The sequence below is a fragment of the Oncorhynchus nerka genome, linkage group LG8 (genome assembly GCF_034236695.1).
Source record: "Oncorhynchus nerka isolate Pitt River linkage group LG8, Oner_Uvic_2.0, whole genome shotgun sequence".
NCBI lineage: Eukaryota > Metazoa > Chordata > Actinopteri > Salmoniformes > Salmonidae > Oncorhynchus > Oncorhynchus nerka.
In genome coordinates, this window is record NC_088403.1 from 22,558,844 (window position 1) to 22,579,481 (window position 20,638).

The 20,638-nt window shown below is 45.1% G+C and overlaps 1 protein-coding gene across 3 annotated transcripts; it reads right to left on the bottom strand.

The window, feature by feature from the left end:
- Window positions 1-78: 78 nt before the first annotated feature.
- On the bottom strand, window positions 79-19,225 carry LOC115133795 (integrator complex subunit 13-like). Of its 3 annotated transcripts, none has more exons than XM_065021532.1 (17): window positions 19,203-19,225; window positions 18,228-18,476; window positions 18,006-18,080; window positions 17,520-17,722; window positions 13,757-13,837; window positions 13,430-13,520; window positions 13,031-13,159; window positions 11,492-11,576; window positions 11,256-11,348; window positions 6,701-6,790; window positions 6,395-6,573; window positions 3,027-3,194; window positions 2,716-2,870; window positions 2,233-2,463; window positions 1,238-1,371; window positions 837-972; window positions 79-370 (listed from the first exon to the last, which is right to left on the bottom strand). In XM_065021532.1, the coding sequence occupies exons 2-17, from the start codon at window positions 18,450-18,452 to the stop codon at window positions 334-336; spliced, it is 2,112 nt and encodes a 703-aa protein (XP_064877604.1). In that variant the 5' UTR covers window positions 18,453-18,476; window positions 19,203-19,225; the 3' UTR covers window positions 79-333. The 3 variants fall into 3 exon arrangements, with proteins under 3 accessions (XP_064877604.1, XP_064877602.1, XP_064877603.1); XM_065021530.1 differs by lacking the exon at window positions 19,203-19,225 and adding an exon at window positions 19,007-19,188; XM_065021531.1 differs by lacking the exon at window positions 19,203-19,225 and adding an exon at window positions 18,870-19,188.
- Between the last annotated feature and the right edge of the window lie 1,413 nt (window positions 19,226-20,638).

Sequence of the window (20,638 nt, forward strand, 5' to 3'; positions counted from 1 at the left end):
TGAGACTTGATGACAACCATTCGCGGTCACCATACCTTTAACCAAACCATAAGAAATGTAGAACGGCACAGAAAAAAATACTGCCCGTTGACAACTTTATTGCTTCACACAATATGTGAGCCTATCCATACAAACGTGGGTAGAAAACGAACAAAAATCACTCTAAAAATTACAAAGTCTGACTGCTACCCATTAATCTATGCCTGGTATGGACAGAGTAGGGGAGGACAGTCCATGCACCTCAGATTGACATGATCTCTGGTCCAAGCTCATATTCCTGCTGTGGTAAGGTGTTCGGTGGAGTGGGTGCATCCTGTATAGAGACAGGTCACATCATCTGGTGGCTTTCCCATTCTCGTGGAGGTCCATTCTGTTAACAGTAGAAACAAAGTCAACTAATTATTTATCATAAGACTGTCTACTCCATAACAGGTACTGGACAATCAGATTTCAGTCAAGAAAACAAACTACAACATTTCTATCAAACATTATAAACGGAGTGGTTCGAGCCCTGAATGCTGATTGGCTGACAGAAGTGGTACATCAGACTGTATACCACAGGTATGACAAAACATGTATTTTTACAGCTGTAATTACTTTGGTAACCAGTTTATAGTAGCAATAAGGCACCTCTGGGGTTTGTGGTATATGGCCAATATACCACAGCTACGGGGCTGTATCCAGGCACTTTGCGTTGCATTGTGCATAAGAACAGCCCTTAGCCATAGTATATTGGCCATATAACACACCTCCTTTCGGCCTTATTGCTTAATTAGAACTAGGAGCTATAATACACTGATGTGGGGAATGGTTATATACAGTACATTATCACACACCCATTCTCATCTTTAAGGTGCTGGTATAACTCTGCCTTGTTGTTCACAGAGCTGATCCTTCCGGCAAACTCCTGGTGTTTCCTGGAGTTGGCCACAGTGATTCTGTTAGTCCACATGGTGAGCAGGGACACCGGACCTACATTGTAACCACAGGGCGAAAACACACACAGAGACAGAAAGATCAGTGAAAAGGAACAATACTGGTAATGGCACACCTTAAATGTATGGTCTCTGAATAAAAAAGGTAATTAATGCAGTGATGAAACAAAAAACAAATAATAATAGAATACTACTCATTGCAATGATAACCATGAACATGGCATTCAACAAATATGCCAGTTCACACCATGGATCTGAGGACAATAAGGTCAAGGCCAACCAGAAGGGGGGAGGGCATGCACCTTTGGCTTTTTCAGGTAGTTGGATCTCTTCCAGACGGGGCTTCTTGTTGAGAGGCTCTGGCGAGTCAGGAGAATCCTTTATGACCTCCGACTCCCCCTGCTCCTCCTTTCCACGCTCTAGTGCCCCCTTCAGCCTGGTGGATGAATCAAATTTTATTTGTCACATGCGCCAAATACAGCAGGTGTAGAACTTAGTGAAACGCTTACTTACAAGCCCTTAAACCAACAATGCTTTAAGAAGTAAAAAAGTGTAAAAAATAGATAAGTAGAAAATAGAAAAGAAAAGTAACGAATAATTAAACAGCAGCAGTAAAACACAAAGGTACAGAGTCAATGTGCAGGGGCACCGATTAGTCAAGGTAATTGAGGTAATATGTACATGTAGGTAGAGTTCAAGTGACTATGCATTGATTATAAACGGAGAGTAGCAGCAGCGTAAAAGAGGGTTCTGGGTCGCCCTTTGATTAGCTGTTCAGGAGTCTTATGGCTTGGGGGTAAAATACAACACAGTATGACAGTGACGAGGAGAATACCAGGGTAAAATACTAAACCGGTATATACTGTACCAGTCAAAAGTTTGGACAACAAACAAGTGCTCAGCATATGTGGGAACTCCTTCAAGACTGTTGGAAAATCACTCCTGGTGAAGCTGGTTGAGAGAATGCCAAGAGTGTGCAAAGCTGTCATCAAGGCAAAGGGTGGCTTGGGGTGATTTGTTTAACACTTTTGGTTACTACATAATTCCATATGTGTTATTTCATAGTGTTGATGTCTACACTACTTTTCTACAATGTAGGAAATAGGAAAAAATAAAGAAAAACCCTTGAATGAGTAGGTGTGTCCAAACCTTTGACTGGTACTGTATATATTATTAATAATAATTATTTTTCAGACAGGATTTTTTCAGAATCACAGAGTTGATTGGATGCAGGTCTGTTGTTTAAAACAGTAGGTCAGGCTTAGGTCAAACAAAATGTGTGTTGTGTCACCCTGACCTCTCTGACTCCTGCCAACTCTTGTCCTCTGAATCCTTGTTGATGCTCTTCTCTGCCTTGTCCTCCTTGTCCTCCCTCTTCCTCCCCCGTTTCTTCCTCTCCTCCTCCTCGGGGGGTTTGCTGCGGCAGGCGATGATGCAGTCCAGAACCCTCTGGTGTCGCTCACTGCCAGCTACGTGGGTCTTCACCAGAGTCTCCAGCTCGTTCCACATGATGCGGTATTGCTCATCCCTAAAGGAGGAGACATTAACCAGTCAGGACAGGAGACCAGGCACACACACTGAACTTATATATGGTTCCCACCTCCAAACACTCAGGGAGCGACACAGTTACACTTTCAGACTCTCTCCCCAATTCACTCTCTTCCGCACACATCCTTAACATACAAACACAGACACACACACCCTGTTTCCCACCCCTAAACACTCAGGGAGTGACAATAAGTCACAACATCAGTCTCTCTCTCACACAGAGACAGACTACCTTTTAGGGCCCTTTCCCCTGGAGCCCACAGTGGAGATGGGAAGAGGGTCGTTCTTCCTCTCCATATCCACCAGGTTGTAAACGGTCTTCTGGCAGGTCAGCAAGTCCTCCTCACTCAGACTCTCCTTCACTATGAGGTTAGCCAGCGGAACCACCTGGATCACACACACAATTAACACATACACAGTCTCACACATACAATGAACACACAAGTCACACAAAATTACACAGACCGTAAAAAAAAAAATCAAACGAGTGATATGAGGTGAGCAATTGTGCAGTGTGTGAAAGAAGGCTGTTGTCCTGCTCACCGCCTGCATGTTGAAGATGGTGGTCTGGGAGATGATCATTGGCCAATAGCGAGTATAACGCTCCAGCTGGGCTTTGGCCCTCTCCGCCGGGGGCTTCCCACTAGCCTCAGTGTCTGGGGACTCTGGGACAGGAGTCAGACGGTTCTCCCTCATGAACTCGCCAAAGTCCTGCGGCAGACACCCCAAAGATACTGGTATAAAACTTTTGGACCCACTTTAGAATAAGTATATTTTATACCTACCAGTGTTAACATGGTAGTTACATAGACACAGTGTAAATATAGGACATTGCAGGTACACATTGTTACATAACACAGTACACAGCTGTTACACCAATTCATTGTTTGTGTTTTCACGTTGACATTTTATATGCATTAGATTTGTAAACAAACTCCAATTAGTTGTGACTAAACCTCCTCTGCCCCTTAGTGATGTGGTAGTCAGTTACTATGGTGTAGAGGAGGAAGGGGTGGGAGGGGCTTACAGTAATGTGGTAGTCAGTCACTATGGTGTAGAGGAGGAAGGGGTGGGAGGGGCTTACAGTAATGTGGTAGTCAGTTACTATGGTGTAGAGGAGGAAGGGGTGGGAGGGGCTTACAGTAATGTGGTAGTCAGTCACTATGGTGTAGAGGAGGAAGGGGTGGGAGGGGCTTACAGTAATGTGGTAGTCAGTCACTATGGTGTAGAGGAGGAAGGGGCTTACAGTGATGTAGTAGTCAGTCACTATGGGGTAGAGGAGGAAGGAGCTTACAGTAATGTGGTAGTCAGTCACTATGGTGTAGAGGAGGAAGGAGCTTACAGTGATGTAGTAGTCAGTCACTATGGGGTAGAGGAGGAAGGAGCTTACAGTGATGTAGTAATCAGTCACTATGGTGTAGAGGAGGAAGGAGCTTACAGTGATGTAATAGTCAGTCACTATGGGGTAGAGGAGGAAGGGGTGGGAGGGGCTTACAGTAATGTGGTAGTCAGTCACTATGGGGTAGAGGAGGAATGAGCTTACAGTAATGTGGTAGTCAGTCACTATGGGGTAGAGGAGGAAGGAGCTTACAGTAATGTGGTAGTCAGTCACTATGGGGTAGAGGAGGAAGGAGCTTACAGTAATGTGGTAGTCAGTCACTATGGGGTAGAGGAGGAAGGAGCTTACAGTAATGTGGTAGTCAGTCACTATGGGGTAGAGGAGGAAGGAGCTTACAGTAATGTGGTAGTCAGTCACTATGGGGTAGAGGAGGAAGGAGCTTACAGTAATGTGGTAATCAGTCACTATGGTGTAGAGGAGGAAGGAGCTTACAGTAATGTGGTAGTCAGTCACTATGGTGTAGAGGAGGAAGGAGCTTACAGTAATGTGGTAGTCAGTCACTATGGGGTAGAGGAGGAAGGAGCTTACAGTAATGTGGTAGTCAGTCACTATGGGGTAGAGGAGGAAGGAGCTTACAGTAATGTGATAGTCAGTCACTATGGGGTAGAGGAGGAAGGAGCTTACAGTAATGTGGTAGTCAGTCACTATGGGGTAGAGGAGGAAGGAGCTTACAGTAATGTGGTAGTCAGTCACTATGGGGTAGAGGAGGAAGGAGCTTACAGTAATGTGGTAGTCAGTCACTATGGGGTAGAGGAGGAAGGAGCTTACAGTAATGTGGTAGTCAGTCACTATGGGGTAGAGGAGGAAGGGGCTTACAGTAATGTGGTAGTCAGTCACTATGGGGTAGAGGAGGAAGGGGTGGGAGGGGCTTACAGTAATGTGGTAGTCAGTCACTATGGGGTAGAGGAGGAATGAGCTTACAGTAATGTGGTAGTCAGTCACTATGGGGTAGAGGAGGAAGGAGCTTACAGTAATGTGGTAGTCAGTCACTATGGGGTAGAGGAGGAAGGAGCTTACAGTAATGTGGTAGTCAGTCACTATGGGGTAGAGGAGGAAGGAGCTTACAGTAATGTGGTAGTCAGTCACTATGGGGTAGAGGAGGAAGGAGCTTACAGTAATGTGGTAGTCAGTCACTATGGGGTAGAGGAGGAAGGAGCTTACAGTAATGTGGTAGTCAGTCACTATGGTGTAGAGGAGGAAGGAGCTTACAGTAATGTGGTAGTCAGTCACTATGGTGTAGAGGAGGAAGGAGCTTACAGTAATGTGGTAGTCAGTCACTATGGGGTAGAGGAGGAAGGAGCTTACAGTAATGTGGTAGTCAGTCACTATGGGGTAGAGGAGGAAGGAGCTTACAGTAATGTGATAGTCAGTCACTATGGGGTAGAGGAGGAAGGAGCTTACAGTAATGTGGTAGTCAGTCACTATGGGGTAGAGGAGGAAGGAGCTTACAGTAATGTGGTAGTCAGTCACTATGGGGTAGAGGAGGAAGGAGCTTACAGTAATGTGGTAGTCAGTCACTATGGGGTAGAGGAGGAAGGAGCTTACAGTAATGTGGTAGTCAGTCACTATGGGGTAGAGGAGGAAGGAGCTTACAGTAATGTGGTAGTCAGTCACTATGGTGTAGAGGAGGAAGGAGCTTACAGTAATGTGGTAGTCAGTCACTATGGTGTAGAGGAGGAAGGAGCTTACAGTAATGTGGTAGTCAGTCACTATGGGGTAGAGGAGGAAGGAGCTTACAGTAATGTGGTAGTCAGTCACTATGGGGTAGAGGAGGAAGGAGCTTACAGTAATGTGGTAGTCAGTCACTATGGGGTAGAGGAGGAAGGAGCTTACAGTGATGTGGTAGTCAGTCACTGGTGTAGAGGAGGAAGGAGCTTACAGTAATGTGGTAGTCAGTCACTATGGGGTAGAGGAGGAAGGAGCTTACAGTAATGTGGTAGTCAGTCACTATGGGGTAGAGGAGGAAGGAGCTTACAGTAATGTGATAGTCAGTCACTATGGGGTAGAGGAGGAAGGAGCTTACAGTAATGTGGTAGTCAGTCACTATGGGGTAGAGGAGGAAGGAGCTTACAGTAATGTGGTAGTCAGTCACTATGGGGTAGATGAGGAAGGAGCTTACAGTAATGTGGTAGTCAGTCACTATGGTGTAGAGGAGGAAGGAGCTTACAGTAATGTGGTAGTCAGTCACTATGGTGTAGAGGAGGAAGGAGCTTACAGTAATGTGGTAGTCAGTCACTATGGGGTAGAGGAGGAAGGAGCTTACAGTAATGTGGTAGTCAGTCACTATGGGGTAGAGGAGGAAGGGGCTTACAGTAATGTGGTAGTTAGTCACTATGGTGTAGAGGAGGAAGGAGCTTACAGTAATGTGGTAGTCAGTCACTATGGTGTAGAGGAGGAAGGAGCTTACAGTAATGTGGTAGTCAGTCACTATGGGGTAGAGGAGGAAGGAGCTTACAGTGATGTGGTAGTCAGTCACTATGGTGTAGAGGAGGAAGGGGTGGGAGGGGCTTACAGTGATGCGGTAGTCAGTCACCCGGCCCCCGCAGCCCTCGCTAATGGAGGGAGGGTCCTCCAGGGTGGAGCGGGTGCTATTGAGCACGTGCAGGAAGATCTCCCCACCGTGACTGCTCAGCATGTGGCTGATGACCTTTGACCCGGACTTCCTGGGCTGCTCCAGCAGCACTGAGCGACCTGCAATGCAATCAATCACCATCTGTATTTCAACTACATTTGTTTGTATTTTCTGTATGCAAGTAGTATTAACATTTAGGGTAGGGGGTAGAGGCAAGGGGTCAGGGGCAAAAATATCCAGGCTCACCGTTCAGCAAGAAGTTGGTCAAACACGATGAGGGTCGGCTGTTGACGTCCGTAGGCGAGATCCGATAGGCTCCAGTGCAGTAGTGCAGTTCTGAGCCACCAGTTCACACACAGACACACACGCAAGAAAGATGGGAAATATCCAGATAAGCCAAAGGAGAATATTACAACAGAAAATGCTCTTACAGTAATGTGGTAGTCAGTCAAACTTCCGGGTTGGAGCGAGCGGTCGCATCTGCACTCGGTCCGCAGGTAGTATTACATTTCATTACATTTCATTATAGTACAACGGTTTGATTTGTCTAATCTTAGCAATTTCTTCTTAGCTAGCTACATAGCCGTCTTTGTATCATAGATAATTGCGTAATTATCGTATTTCGTCGTCCTAACGCAGTCTACACTGCCCTGCAGCTAGCCAGCTAGCTAACGTCCACCGTTAGCTAGTCCACCGATTAGCAGCACAACTATTACACTCAACTGAACGACTTGATTAGTGTAGTGTTAGCTAGCTACATAGTTGTCTTTGCTGTCTTCGTATCCAAGATAATTGTGTAGTTTAGAGTGTGTAGTTTTAGAGTGATTATCTTAATTTACCGAGGTTAGCTAGCCAGCTATTTGTCGTCCTTAACGTAAGGAGACACTGCTAGCTAGCCAACAGCTAGCCAACGTCTACCGAACAGAACTTCCGCACTCAACAATCCGGTCGCATTTCGCTTCGCTCCACAGGTAGTATCACATTTTTCATTTCATTACAGTACAACGGCTTGATTTGTTTGATCGTAGCTAGCTACATAGCTAGCTACATAGCCGTCTTTGTATCAAAGATAATTGTGTAGTCTAGAGCGATTTCCTAGGTTAGCTAGCCAGCTATTGTCGTTCTTTTAACGCAACGTAACGTAATCAACACTGCTAGCTAGCCAGCTAGCCCCGAATAGCAGCACAGTAGAAACTATTACACTCAACGGAACGACTTGATTAGTGTAGTGTCAACAACGCAGCCACTGCCAGCTAGCCTACATAGTCAACAACGCAGCCTCTGCCAGCTAGCCTACTTCAGCAGTACTGTATCATTTGAATCATTTTAGTCAATAAGATTCTTGCTACGTAAGCTTAACTTTCTGAACACTCGAGACGTGTAGTCCACTTGTCATTCCAATCTCCTTTGCATTAGCGTAGCCTCTTGTGTAGCCTGTCAACTATGTGTCTGTCTATCCCTGTTCTCTCCTCTCTGCACAGACCACACAAACGCTCCACACCGCGTGGCCGCGGCCACCCTAATCTGGTGGTCCCAGCGCGCACCGGTAGCCTCTGGAACTGCCGATCTGCGGCCAACAAGGCAGAGTTCATCTCAGCCTATGCCTCCCTCCAGTCCCTCGACTTCTTGGCACTGACGGAAACATGGATCACCACAGACAACACTGCTACTCCTACTGCTCTCTCTTCGTCCGCCCACGTGTTCTCGCACACCCCGAGAGATTCTGGTCAGCGGGGTGGTGGCACCGGGATCCTCATCTCTCCCAAGTGGTCATTCTCTCTTTCTCCCCTTACCCATCTGTCTATCGCCTCCTTTGAATTCCATGCTGTCACAGTTACCAGCCCTTTCAAGCTTAACATCCTTATCATTTATCGCCCTCCAGGTTCCCTCGGAGAGTTCATCAATGAGCTTGATGCCTTGATAAGCTCCTTTCCTGAGGACGGCTCACCTCTCACAGTTCTGGGCGACTTTAACCTCCCCACGTCTACCTTTGACTCATTCCTCTCTGCCTCCTTCTTTCCACTCCTCTCCTCTTTTGACCTCACCCTCTCACCTTCCCCCTACTCACAAGGCAGGAAATACGCTCAACCTCATCTTTACTAGATGCTGTTCTTCCACTAACCTCATTGCAACTCCCCTCCAAGTCTCCGACCACTACCTTGTATCCTTTTCCCTCTCGCTCTCATCCAACACTTCCCACACTGCCCCTACTCGGATGGTATCGCGCCGTCCCAACCTTCGCTCTCTCTCCCCGCTACTCTCTCCTCTTCCATCCTATCATCTCTTCCCTCTGCTCAAACCTTCTCCAACCTATCTCCTGATTCTGCCTCCTCAACCCTCCTCTCCTCCCTTTCTGCATCCTTTGACTCTCTATGTCCCCTATCCTCCAGGCCGGCTCGGTCCTCCCCTCCCGCTCCGTGGCTCGACGACTCATTGCGAGCTCACAGAACAGGGCTCCGGGCAGCCGAGCGGGAATGGAGGAAAACTCGCCTCCCCTGCGGACCTGACATCCTTTCACTCCCTCCTCTCTACATTTTCCTCTTCTCTCTCTGCTGCTAAAGCCAATTTCTACCACTCTAAATTCCAAGCATCTGCCTCTAACCCTAGGAAGCTCTTTGCAACCTTCTCCTCCCTCCTGAATCCTCCTCCCCCTCCCCCTCCTCCCTCTCTGCAGATGACTTCGTCAACCATTTTGAAAAGAAGGTCGACGACATCCGATCCTCGTTTGCTAAGTCAAACGACACCGCTGGTTCTGCTCACACTGCCCTACCCTGTGCTCTGACCTCTTTCTCCCCTCTCTCTCCAGATGAAATCTCGCGTCTTGTGACGGCCGGCCGCCCAACAACCTGCCCGCTTGACCCTATCCCCTCCTCTCTTCTCCAGACCATTTCCGGAGACCTTCTCCCTTACCTCACCTCGCTCATCAACTCATCCCTGACCGCTGGCTACGTCCCTTCCGTCTTCAAGAGAGCGAGAGTTGCACCCCTTCTGAAAAAACCTACACTCGATCCCTCCGATGTCAACAACTACAGACCAGTATCCCTTCTTTCTTTTCTCTCCAAAACTCTTGAACGTGCCGTCCTTGGCCAGCTCTCCCGCTATCTCTCTCAGAATGACCTTCTTGATCCAAATCAGTCAGGTTTCAAGACTAGTCATTCAACTGAGACTGCTCTTCTCTGTATCACGGAGGCACTCCGCACTGCTAAAGCTAACTCTCTCTCATTACATTACATTTTACATTTAAGTCATTTAGCAGACGCTCTTATCCAGAGCGACTTACAAATTGGTGCTTTCACCTTATGACATCCAGTGGAACAGCCACTTTACAATAGTGCATCTAGGTCTTTTAAGGGGGGGAGGGGGAGAAGGATTACTTTATCCTATCCTAGGTATTCCTCTGCTCTCATCCTTCTAGACCTATCGGCTGCCTTCGATACTGTGAACCATCAGATCCTCCTCTCCACCCTCTCCGAGTTGGGCATCTCCGGCGTGGCCCACGCTTGGATTGCGTCCTACCTGACAGGTCGCTCCTACCAGGTGGCGTGGCGAGAATCCGTCTCCACACCACGTGCTCTCACCACTGGTGTCCCCCAGGGCTCTGTTCTAGGCCCTCTCCTATTCTCGCTATACACCAAGTCACTTGGCTCTGTCATAACCTCACATGGTCTCTTCTATCATTGCTATGCAGACGACACACAATTAATCTTCTCCTTTCCCCCTTCTGATGACCAGGTGGCGAATCGCATCTCTGCATGTCTGGCAGACATATCAGTGTGGATGACGGATCACCACCTCAAGCTGAACCTCGGCAAGACGGAGCTGCTCTTCCTCCCGGGGAAGGACTGCCCGTTCCATGATCTCGCCATCACGGTTAACAACTCCATTGTGTCCTCCTCCCAGAGCGCTAAGAACCTTGGCGTGATCCTGGACAACACCCTGTCGTTCTCAACTAACATCAAGGCGGTGGCCCGTTCCTGTAGGTTCATGCTCTACAACATCCGCAGAGTACGACCCTGCCTCACACAGGAAGCGGCGCAGGTCCTAATCCAGGCACTTGTCATCTCCCGTCTGGATTACTGCAACTCGCTGTTGGCTGGGCTCCCTGCCTGTGCCATTAAACCCCTACAACTCATCCAGAACGCCGCAGCCCGTCTGGTGTTCAACCTTCCCAAGTTCTCTCACGTCACCCCGCTCCTCCGCTCTCTCCACTGGCTTCCAGTTGAAGCTCGCATCCGCAACAAGACCATGGTGCTTGCCTACGGAGCTGTGAGGGGAACGGCACCTCAGTACCTCCAGGCTCTGATCAGGCCCTACACCCAAACAAGGGCACTGCGTTCATCCACCTCTGGCCTGCTCGCCTCCCTACCACTGAGGAAGTACAGTTCCCGCTCAGCCCAGTCAAAACTGTTCGCTGCTCTGGCCCCCCAATGGTGGAACAAACTCCCTCACGACGCCAGGACAGCGGAGTCAATCACCACCTTCCGGAGACACCTGGAACCCCACCTCTTTAAGGAATACCTAGGATAGGATAAAGTAATCCCTCTCACCCCCCTTAAAAGATTTAGATGCACTACTGTTCCACTGGATGTCATAAGGTGAATGCACCAATTTGTAAGTCGCTCTGGATAAGAGCGTCTGCTAAATGACTTAAATGTAATGTAAATGTGATGTGTCGATATCAAGGACCTCTTCTTTTATCTTTATAATTTCAAACGCCAGTCAAGCCCCACCTCTACAGAGACTTTTCATTGAGTTAGCCCGACAACAAATAACAAAGTTTCCCAGGGTTCATGGTGCCTACCTACACTGTTGGTGCGCGGAGTGCACCACTTAAGAGTAACCGTCTCCTTAAGTCCACTGTCTCGACTCGTACTACCAGCCATGTGCAAGTCGCCTGAACAACAGAAAAAGAGGAGAGATGAAAGGGAGAAACTGAATGTTTACTGCAGTGGTTTTATGGCCAAGCCACTAAAAGCCACAATAATTTAGTGGCCAAAACAATACAGATTATTTTATTATTATTTCTTAAAACCTCACCACTTTTGAAGAACTCAAGATGGGCGTCCCTGTGATGCAGGAGCTCTACGTCGTAATTGGCCGACGTGTTGGCGTGCTGCTCCTCCTTCACACCCAAAGGAGACGGAGAAGACCAAAAAAGAGAGACATCAGCGAGGTATCCTTTTCATTGACATTGACATTGACATGTAGTCATTTGGCAGACGCTCTTATCCAGAGCGACTTGCAGTAGTGAGTGCCTATCCACTGCTGTCAAGACAAACAAACACTGCTGCTTTCATGTTAACAACAAGGGTTCGAGAAGTACCAGCAAATGCATAAACCACTGATTTTTGCATCGTCTCTCTCTTTTGTTCTCTCTTCCGTTCTTCCTATAAGGTGATTCCAGTGATGTGAAGATTGACAGCTGTGGTTGTTGCAGTCTAAAGTTTAAGGGTCTGACGTGTAATTCAGTGAAAAGGGCTGTACATGTTTTCTAACCCAGATGAATAACATGGGACTACATGGAGGACAAAAACATTTGGGGCTAAAGTTAGGAGATAGGCGTCTACCTGCCTATCATGGCTAAGGACTAAATGACTTACTATTCAAATGAGAGAAAGAGAGAGAGGAAAGAGAGAGGGAAAGGAAAGGAGGGACAGAGGGTGGTCTGATACCAATACTTACTACTCAACACAGCACAAAGGACCACAACAAGACACTACAAGGAGGGACTGCGACCAATCAACTCTGAGGTAGAGAAGGCACCAACAAGGAGTCATACAGGACATGAGGCCGGGGGAGGGGTGGGGCAAACTACAGGGCACGTAATGCGTACATTCTCATCCACCAAACATGCTAACACTCAACACTGATTGGCTGCTGGAATGTCAAGTGGACAATCGGCGGCCAATCAAAAGTGAGAGCTGTTGAGCGTCCGATGGATGGACAAAACCAATCCACACAGCCTTGCGTTCTGCGGTCCCTCTTGGTGTGTGTTTAAGAGTACTGACCTGCTCGCAAACATTTAATGTGGGCTAGCAAAACAGAAAATACAGCATGAAAACAGCAGCGGTTCCAAGAGTCATTTCAACATGATGATGAACAAAAAGAACAGTGTGTAAAATCATAGTGCACAATGGCTGACGGGGAAGAAGAACAAAGTTTGGGACATTTTGGGGCCGAGGATGTGGTGGGGGTGTGGCAAGGTTAGGGTATCAGAAGGTTGAGGCGAGTGAAGCGATAGGTGCATTGGGTGGAAGGGCCAATAGAAAATGTGTAATGTGTTGGTTTGTGGATGCAGAGAAAATAAGTGGGCGGGTCAGGATAGGTCATTTTGCAGACGGGACGTCGCCCTTTTCAAAAACTCGTCCAGCCATCAAAAATAGCCCACCTTATACCTTAAATAACTAATCTAACATCAGTCATGACATGAAGGAGGCGGGAAAATAGTTAACTCAAGACTGCTGGGACACAGCCCTGAAGGAAGTAATGGGTGGGAGTCAGTGAAAAGGGTGAAAGGTTATAGATGGGGCTGGTGAAGGCCTGAACCTTGGGAGAGCTAGAGGACAGAAGACGTACCTTCATTGGGATGTTGGTGATGGTGGTGGAGGCAAGGTCAAAGTGCTGCTGCACTAGAATGTTGAGTTTGGTGGCCAGGTGCCTCCCTGCCCGCACACTGTGAACCTCGCTGGTCAGCAGAGAGGAGACCTGTCGGTACAGAGGAGGACTATGTAGGACTTTAACACTAACAAAGTAGCATGCCATTTTTTATTGTATGGCATCTCTATAGAACTTTAACTACAGCATGTGGAAATAAGCACACGTTTACAGGATACTAACAGTATACTTTATCTACATTAGATTAAGTATGCGTTGATATGACAGTGTGTTTGGAGCGATGTTATACATATCTAGATTAACCTTTAGACTAGGTGAAAAGAGTCAATTTAATGCAACCCTGAGCAGGTTTAAACCTACCTCTTTCTTTGGCCGGTCTGAGACCAGGGTGTCCTCTCCTTGAGGGAAGATGTGGACGAGCACCAGCTCACACTGCTGGATAGACATCAGTCTGAAACACAGAGACACATTGGAATGCATTGGAAAGATTCAGGACACTTCTTTAGGATCCTCTCGAAACCCTTCTAAGATGACCAATGAAATTAACCCAGTCTAACAAATCTCCTCCTCTAAATCCATTTGAATTCTCCCATCAAAAATCTCCCCAAAAATCTGACTTCTAAAGTTCATATTTATCCCCACTAAAGAGTGTAAAAACAGTGTTATTCTCATCTCAATATCTCATACCTGTCTGAGCCTGCTGCCATCTTGTTTTGCTCTAGAATGGTCTCTTGCACACAATCCTCCAGCATTCGCACATGGGTGTCACTGTAACAGACAGAAACACACAATACCCCCATTAGAATTTCCATGGATGCCTTCAAAGATGGGCATTACTTCAGTATCTACAGGTTCTCAATTAATAACTAGGTTTAACAGAATCAATAGATCATCTCTTTTGGTACGGTCCTTTTGGTGGCTCACTTTTGGAGTCCAGGAGTGGTTGTTAAGTCATAATGTCTGTGTTCAGAGGAACTTACAAACAGCACTGTTAGTGGATCTGAAAAACCACCATCAATCAATGGGAAATATGAGTATTTATTTTAAGGGAAATCTTGGCACAAACAGAGAGGTTCAAGACCTTCGTAAGTCTTCACAGTAAAATAGAAGAATGTATTGCATAAGGAAATATTAAAACTGTAGTGTACTGTGAAAGATGGGTTAGTCTGTGGACATCGGAGGGTTGGAATTAAGATTGTGGTGGTTAATTCGTCGGGGCATGGACTCTACAAGCTATCGCAAGCATTCCACAGGGATGGTGGCCCATGACTCCAATACTTCCCAGTTGTGTCAAGTTGGCTGGATGTGCTTTGAGTGGTGGACCATTCTTGATATACACGGGAAACTGTTAAGCGTGGAAAACCCAGCAGCATTGCAGTTCTTGACACTCAAACCGGTTTACCAGGCACCAATTACCATATCCCGTTCAAAGGAACAAATATTGTGTCTTGCCCATTTACCCTCTGGATGACACACATACAATCCATGTCTCAATTGTCTCAAGGATTAAAAATCCTTCTTCACCCTGCCTCCTCCCTTTCATCTATACCAGGGCTCCACAACCCTGTTCCTGTAGAGCTGCCCTCCTGTGTGTTTTTCTTCCAACCCCAGTTGTAACTGACCCGATTCATCTTATCAACGAGCTAATTATGAGAATCAGGTATGCTAGATTAGGGTTGGAGAGAATTTACAGGACAGTAGCTCTCCAGGAACAGTGTTGGAGAGCCCTGATCTACAGTAATTGATTTAAACAAGTGACATCAATAAGGCATCATAGCTTTCACCTGGATTCACCTGATCAGTCTATGTCAGGGTTCCCCAACTGGGAATTTGGCCCCAAAAATTATATTAACAAAAAAATGTTTTTTTTATTGTTGGACATAAGACTGTAAAAAGACCAGCAAATCAGCTCCAAGTGATTTTAATTTCAGAAATCTGTTCCAAAGTATTATCACGCATATTAGAAATGTGTAATTGTATACAAATGTCAGCAAGGTTTGAAGTGATTAGGTTTTAGTCTTCCATTTGGGCTTCTTGTGGTCAATGAGCAGTCTAGTTTATTTATTTTTTTACCTTTATTTAACTAGGCAAGTCAGTTAAGAACAAATTCTTATTTTCAATGATGGCCTAGGAACAGTGGGTTAACTGCCTGTTCAGGGGCAATACATTATTTATAATTATGTTCCGTCCCCCTGAACATTCACTCATGAAAAAAATGTTTGTTTTTTATTTTTTTAATTCGGCCTGCAGCTGAATCCAGTTGATGATCCCTGGTCTATGTAAAGTACACTCAGTGTATATATATAATTGTAATGTTTTCCACAGGTCCTACAACTAGGGGAGAGGGGGGTAGTGGAATAAAATATATATATATATACATACAGTACCAGTCTAAAGTTTGGACACACCTACTCATTCAAGGGTTTTTCTTTATTTTTAATATTTTATACATTGTCGTGAAGACATCAAAAGTATGAAATAACACATATGGAATTATGTAGTGAGCAAAAAAGTGTTACATCAAAATGTATTTTAGATTTTTCAAAGTAGCCACCCTTTGCCTTGATGACAACTTTGCACACTCTACGCATTCTCTCAACCAGCTTCAAGAGGTACTCACCTGGAATGCATTTCAACTAACAGGTGTGCCATCTTAAGTTAATTTGTGGATTTTTTTTCCTTCTTAATATGTTTGGTAGGGGTGGTATACAGAAGATAGCCCTATTTGGTAAAGCCCATATTATGGGAAGAACAGCTCAAATAAACAAAGAGAAATGACAGTCCATCATTACTTTAAGACATAAACCAGCAGCATACCACCCTGCATCCTACTGCTGGCTTGCTTCTAAAGCTAAGCAGGGTTGGTCCAGATATTGCTGGAAGTGGTGTTGGAGTGCCAGTAGGAGGCCCCCTTTCCTCTGGTCTAAAAAAATATCCCAATGCCCCAGGGCAGTGATTGGGGACAATTCCCCGTGTAGGACGCCATCTTTCGGATGGGATGTTAAACAGGTGTCCTGACTCTCTGTGGTCACTAAAGATCCCATGGCACTTATTGTAAGAGTAAGGGTGCTAACCCCAGTGTCCTGGCAAAATTTCCAATCTGGCCTTCATACCATCACAGTCACCGAATCATCCCCAGTTTACATTTAGCTCATTCATCCCTCTCCCCTGTAACTATTCACCAGGTTGTTGCTGTAAATGAGAATGTGTTCTAAGTCAACTTACCTGGTTAACTAAAAAAGGTCAGTCAATCTGGAAAATTTTGACGTTTTTTTCTTTGAAACTTATAAAGTTTCTTCAAATACAGTCACAAAAACTATCATGGAACTGGCTCTCATGAGGACTGCCACAGGAAAGGAAGACCCAGAGTTGCCTCCGTTGCAGAGGAGAAGTTCATTCGAGTTACCAGCCTCAGAAATTGCAGCCCAAATAAATGCTTCAAAAAGTTCAAGTAACAGACACATCTCAACATCAACGGTTCAGAGGATACTGTGTGAATCAGGCCTTCATGGTCAAATTGCTGCAGAGAAACCACTACTAAAGGACACCAATAAGAAGCAGAGACTTGCTTGGGCCAAGAAACACGAGCAATGGACATAGACCGGTGGAAATGTGTCCTTAGATCAGGAGTCCAAATTGGAGATTTTTGGTTCCAACCGCCATGTCTTTGTGAGACGCGGTGTGGGTGAATTTATCATCTCTGCATGTGCATTTCCCACCGTAAAACATGGAGGAGGTGTTATGGTGCTTTGCTGGTGACACGGTCTGTGATTTATTTAGAATTCAAGGAACACTTAACCAGCATGGCTACCACAGCATTCTGCAGCGATACGCCATCCCATCTGGTTTGCGCTTAGTGGGACTATCATTTGTTTTTCAACAGGACAATGACCCAACACACCTCCAGGCTGTGTAAGGGATAATTGACCAAGAAGAAGAGTGATGGAGTGCTGCATCAGATGACCTGGCACTCCACAATCACCCAACCTCAACACAATTGAGATGAATTGGACCACAGAGTGAAAGAAAAGCAGCTAACAAGTGCTCAGCAAATGTGGGGATTCCAAGACTGTTGGAAAAGCATTCCAGTTAATTGCTGGTTGAGAGAATGCCAAGAGTGTGCAAAGCTGTCATCAAGGCAAAGGGTGGCTACTTTGAAGAATCTCAAATATATTTTGATTTATTGAACACTTTTTTTGGTTACTACATGATTCCATGTGTTATTTTTTAGTTTGGATGTCTTCACTATTATTCTACAATGTAGAAAATAGTAAAAATAAAGAAAAACCTATGAGTGTAAGTGTGTGGATTTAGGGATTTGAAATTATACAAGTAATGTTATTTGATAGTTCCAAATCTTTCTGTTAATTTCATAGCTGATCTATCCCCTAAAAAAATGGTATTATAATAAATAAACAAACAATTATTTACTAATTATGTTAATGTTTACCTCTTGGCGTTTGTGAGGCAGATAATGCGCCCCCTGTTGGCCACCCTGTCAGCGGTGTCCATGAGGGTGGTGCGTGCCTCGTGCTGGTACTCAGTGATCTTACACAGTGACTCCACCGCTGCCACCAGGCCGTGCAGGACGCTGCAACACTCAGGGTCCTCCTGCGGGTTAGGTGGACCCACAGCTGCCAGAGCAGACATGAGCTATCACATGAATACAAAGGGAAGCAGGTCAAGTCAACAATACATTACAACAAAACCTCTATCTGGACAGGATTGGTTAACCTCAAATTGAGACAATGAGATTGGTAGTAGTGTAGTGAGTATTGCCATAAAATAAATAAAGGTGAAATAAAAAATAACAAAAATAACAAAAAGCTGAAGACTTTCAACAATAGATTGCTTAGAACCATAGAATTAGTGCTGTACAAAATTGCTGCCCTGTTGATAAATAAGCATCCATCTCTCGAAGATGGAAATAAAGTACCTCATGAGTGCTTTGGTCCTCTTGCCTCCAGCTGTTCAGAATGTGGAACTCTGAATCACTCACAATGTAGTTGATCTGAAACATAACCACTGAAGCAATATAATGTGCTGTGCCCAACTCGGAATATGAATGAACAGACGAGTTGGCCATACTCTGTTCTGACCTGGGCTAAAACAGACTAGACCACCAGGCAACACCAGGCTATGGGATGGAGGGACTTACCAGTTTCTTGAGGGGGTAAACGTCGTAGAGGATGCGGCAGTACTCCATGGAGCACTCCACAGCACAGGTCCACAGGGACTTGGACACTGGGGCCAGCGGGATCATGCCCTGACCACGGCTCTTGGTCAGCACGTCACACTCCACCTGCTGCCGACTGGACTCTGCCATATAAGGGCAGTGGTCGACCACGAAGGCCGTCTTGTGGGAGACTGAGAACATCTTCATCTCTGGTTCAGCCCTGTGTGAGTTCTGCAGAGGTGATAGGAGATATTTAGTCTGATGCTAAGAAACCATCTCTTCTCAATTTAGATGAAAAGAGCAAGGCACCAGTAACGTTAGCTAGCTGCAGCCTACGTACTGACACCAATTTACATTGCTAATATATACAGTAGCTAACTAGGCTGAACGAGAAACATGCCCTATGACAATGTCCTTTAGCTATAGATTTAGCTAGCTAACGTAAATTGGCTAAAATAAGTTACCCTGGATAACGGTCGTTAGCTAGCTTGCTTACTTAACTTGGCTAGCTAGATTTAATTACAAACGTTAGCTAGCTAGCTAGTTTCCAGACCAATTTTTTTTAAACTTCATTGCTACGTTAACTAGCTAGCTAAGTAGTGGGTGAGCCGTCTGCAGAACTACCTGGGACTGATGAGACTGAGGCGCGTCGATTTGCCAACGTTAAACCAAGCTAATTTTAGTTTAGTTTGCTAGCCAGATTAGCTATCAAACATAAGTTATCTTACAAATTAGTCTAAAATAAAGTCAGGTTTTCACACCATATAGCACCCTTATTGTATGGTTCCTTTCCACCAGCGAAAATACGGATTGTAGTTGTACAACTAAGTTAATAGCTATCTATGTGGGTAATAAAAAAAACGACATAATGCTGGAGCAAAAATAAATAAATCAGAGGCGGCTGTAGATGTTATTGATGGAACTATGTCCGTCGTGTATGGATGGTCCGTGTCTTACTTCAACATCTTTTCATGGTTCCTGTCTTCTTTGCTTAGATAAATTGAGCAGGGTTCCCCAAGTGGAGGCCCGCGGACCAAATTTGGTTTTATTTGGCCCCCCAAGTTTTCTGAATTTTCATTGTTGGACATAAAAGGCTGTAAAACACCAGGAAAATAGCTCCAATTGATTTTATTCTGGAAATATGTCCCCAAGTATTCCCACTCATATGTTTTTAATTTAACTAGGCTAGTCAGTTAAGAATAAATACTTATTATTTCGTATTCTTCTTTACAATGACTTTCAGTTACTGGCCCAAGCTCTAAACACTAGGCTACCTGCCACCACGTATGTGACTGTATACCAGAAAATATAAATGTATTGGATTTATATAGCACTTTTCTACCAACTGAGCAACCATTTTTGTGTCAGAACATTCACCACACATCAGCTATCAGGTGGAGAGGTGAGGAGTGATGTATGCCAATTAGGAATGAGGGGGATGATTAGGCGGCCATGATGGAATGTGGCCAGGTTGGGAATTTAGCCATGACAACGGGGTGAAAACCCCTACTCTTACAATAAACTTCATGGGATTTTGAATGACCACAGAGTCAGGACACCAGTTTTAACATCCCATCTGAAAGACGGCCCCCAATGTTCCCAAATGTAATCAAGGTTTGAAATGATGCTGTTTTAGTCAAATATTATATCTGTTTAGGCTTCTTGCGGTCAATTTGAAGTGTACAAATATGTTTTTATTATGTTCCGCCCCCCAGACCATCCACTCAAGAAAAAATTGGCCCATGGCTGAATCTAGCTGATGATCCCTGCTGTTGAAAATGTGCACAATCCATGTGCAGCATATGACACGTTCAATTGAAGTATTTTTCATTTAATCGTATAAATAATGTATTAAGACAAATAATGTATTTGCTTTCATTTCAATTTGTCATCATGGCTATACTCTGTATTATGATAAGAAAGGTTGGAACAGTATTTGTCATCGTGGCTATACTCTGTATTATGATAAGAAAGGTCGGAACAGTATTTGTCATCATGGCTATACTCTGTATTATGATAAGAAAGGTCTGAACAGTATTTGTCATCATGGCTATACTCTGTATTATGATAAGAAAGGTTGGAACAGTATTTGTCATCATGGCTATACTCTGTATTATGATAAGAAAGGTTGGAACAGTATTTGTCATCATGGCTATACTCTGTATTATGATAAGAAAGGTTGGAACAGTATTTGTCATCGTGGCTATACTCTGTATTATGATAAGAAAGGTTGGAACAGTATTTGTCATCATGGCTATACTCTGTATTATGATAAGAAAGGTCTGAACAGTATTTGTCATCATGGCTATACTCTGTATTATGATAAGAAAGGTTGGAACAGTATTTGTCATCATGGCTATACTCTGTATTATGATAAGAAAGGTTGGAACAGT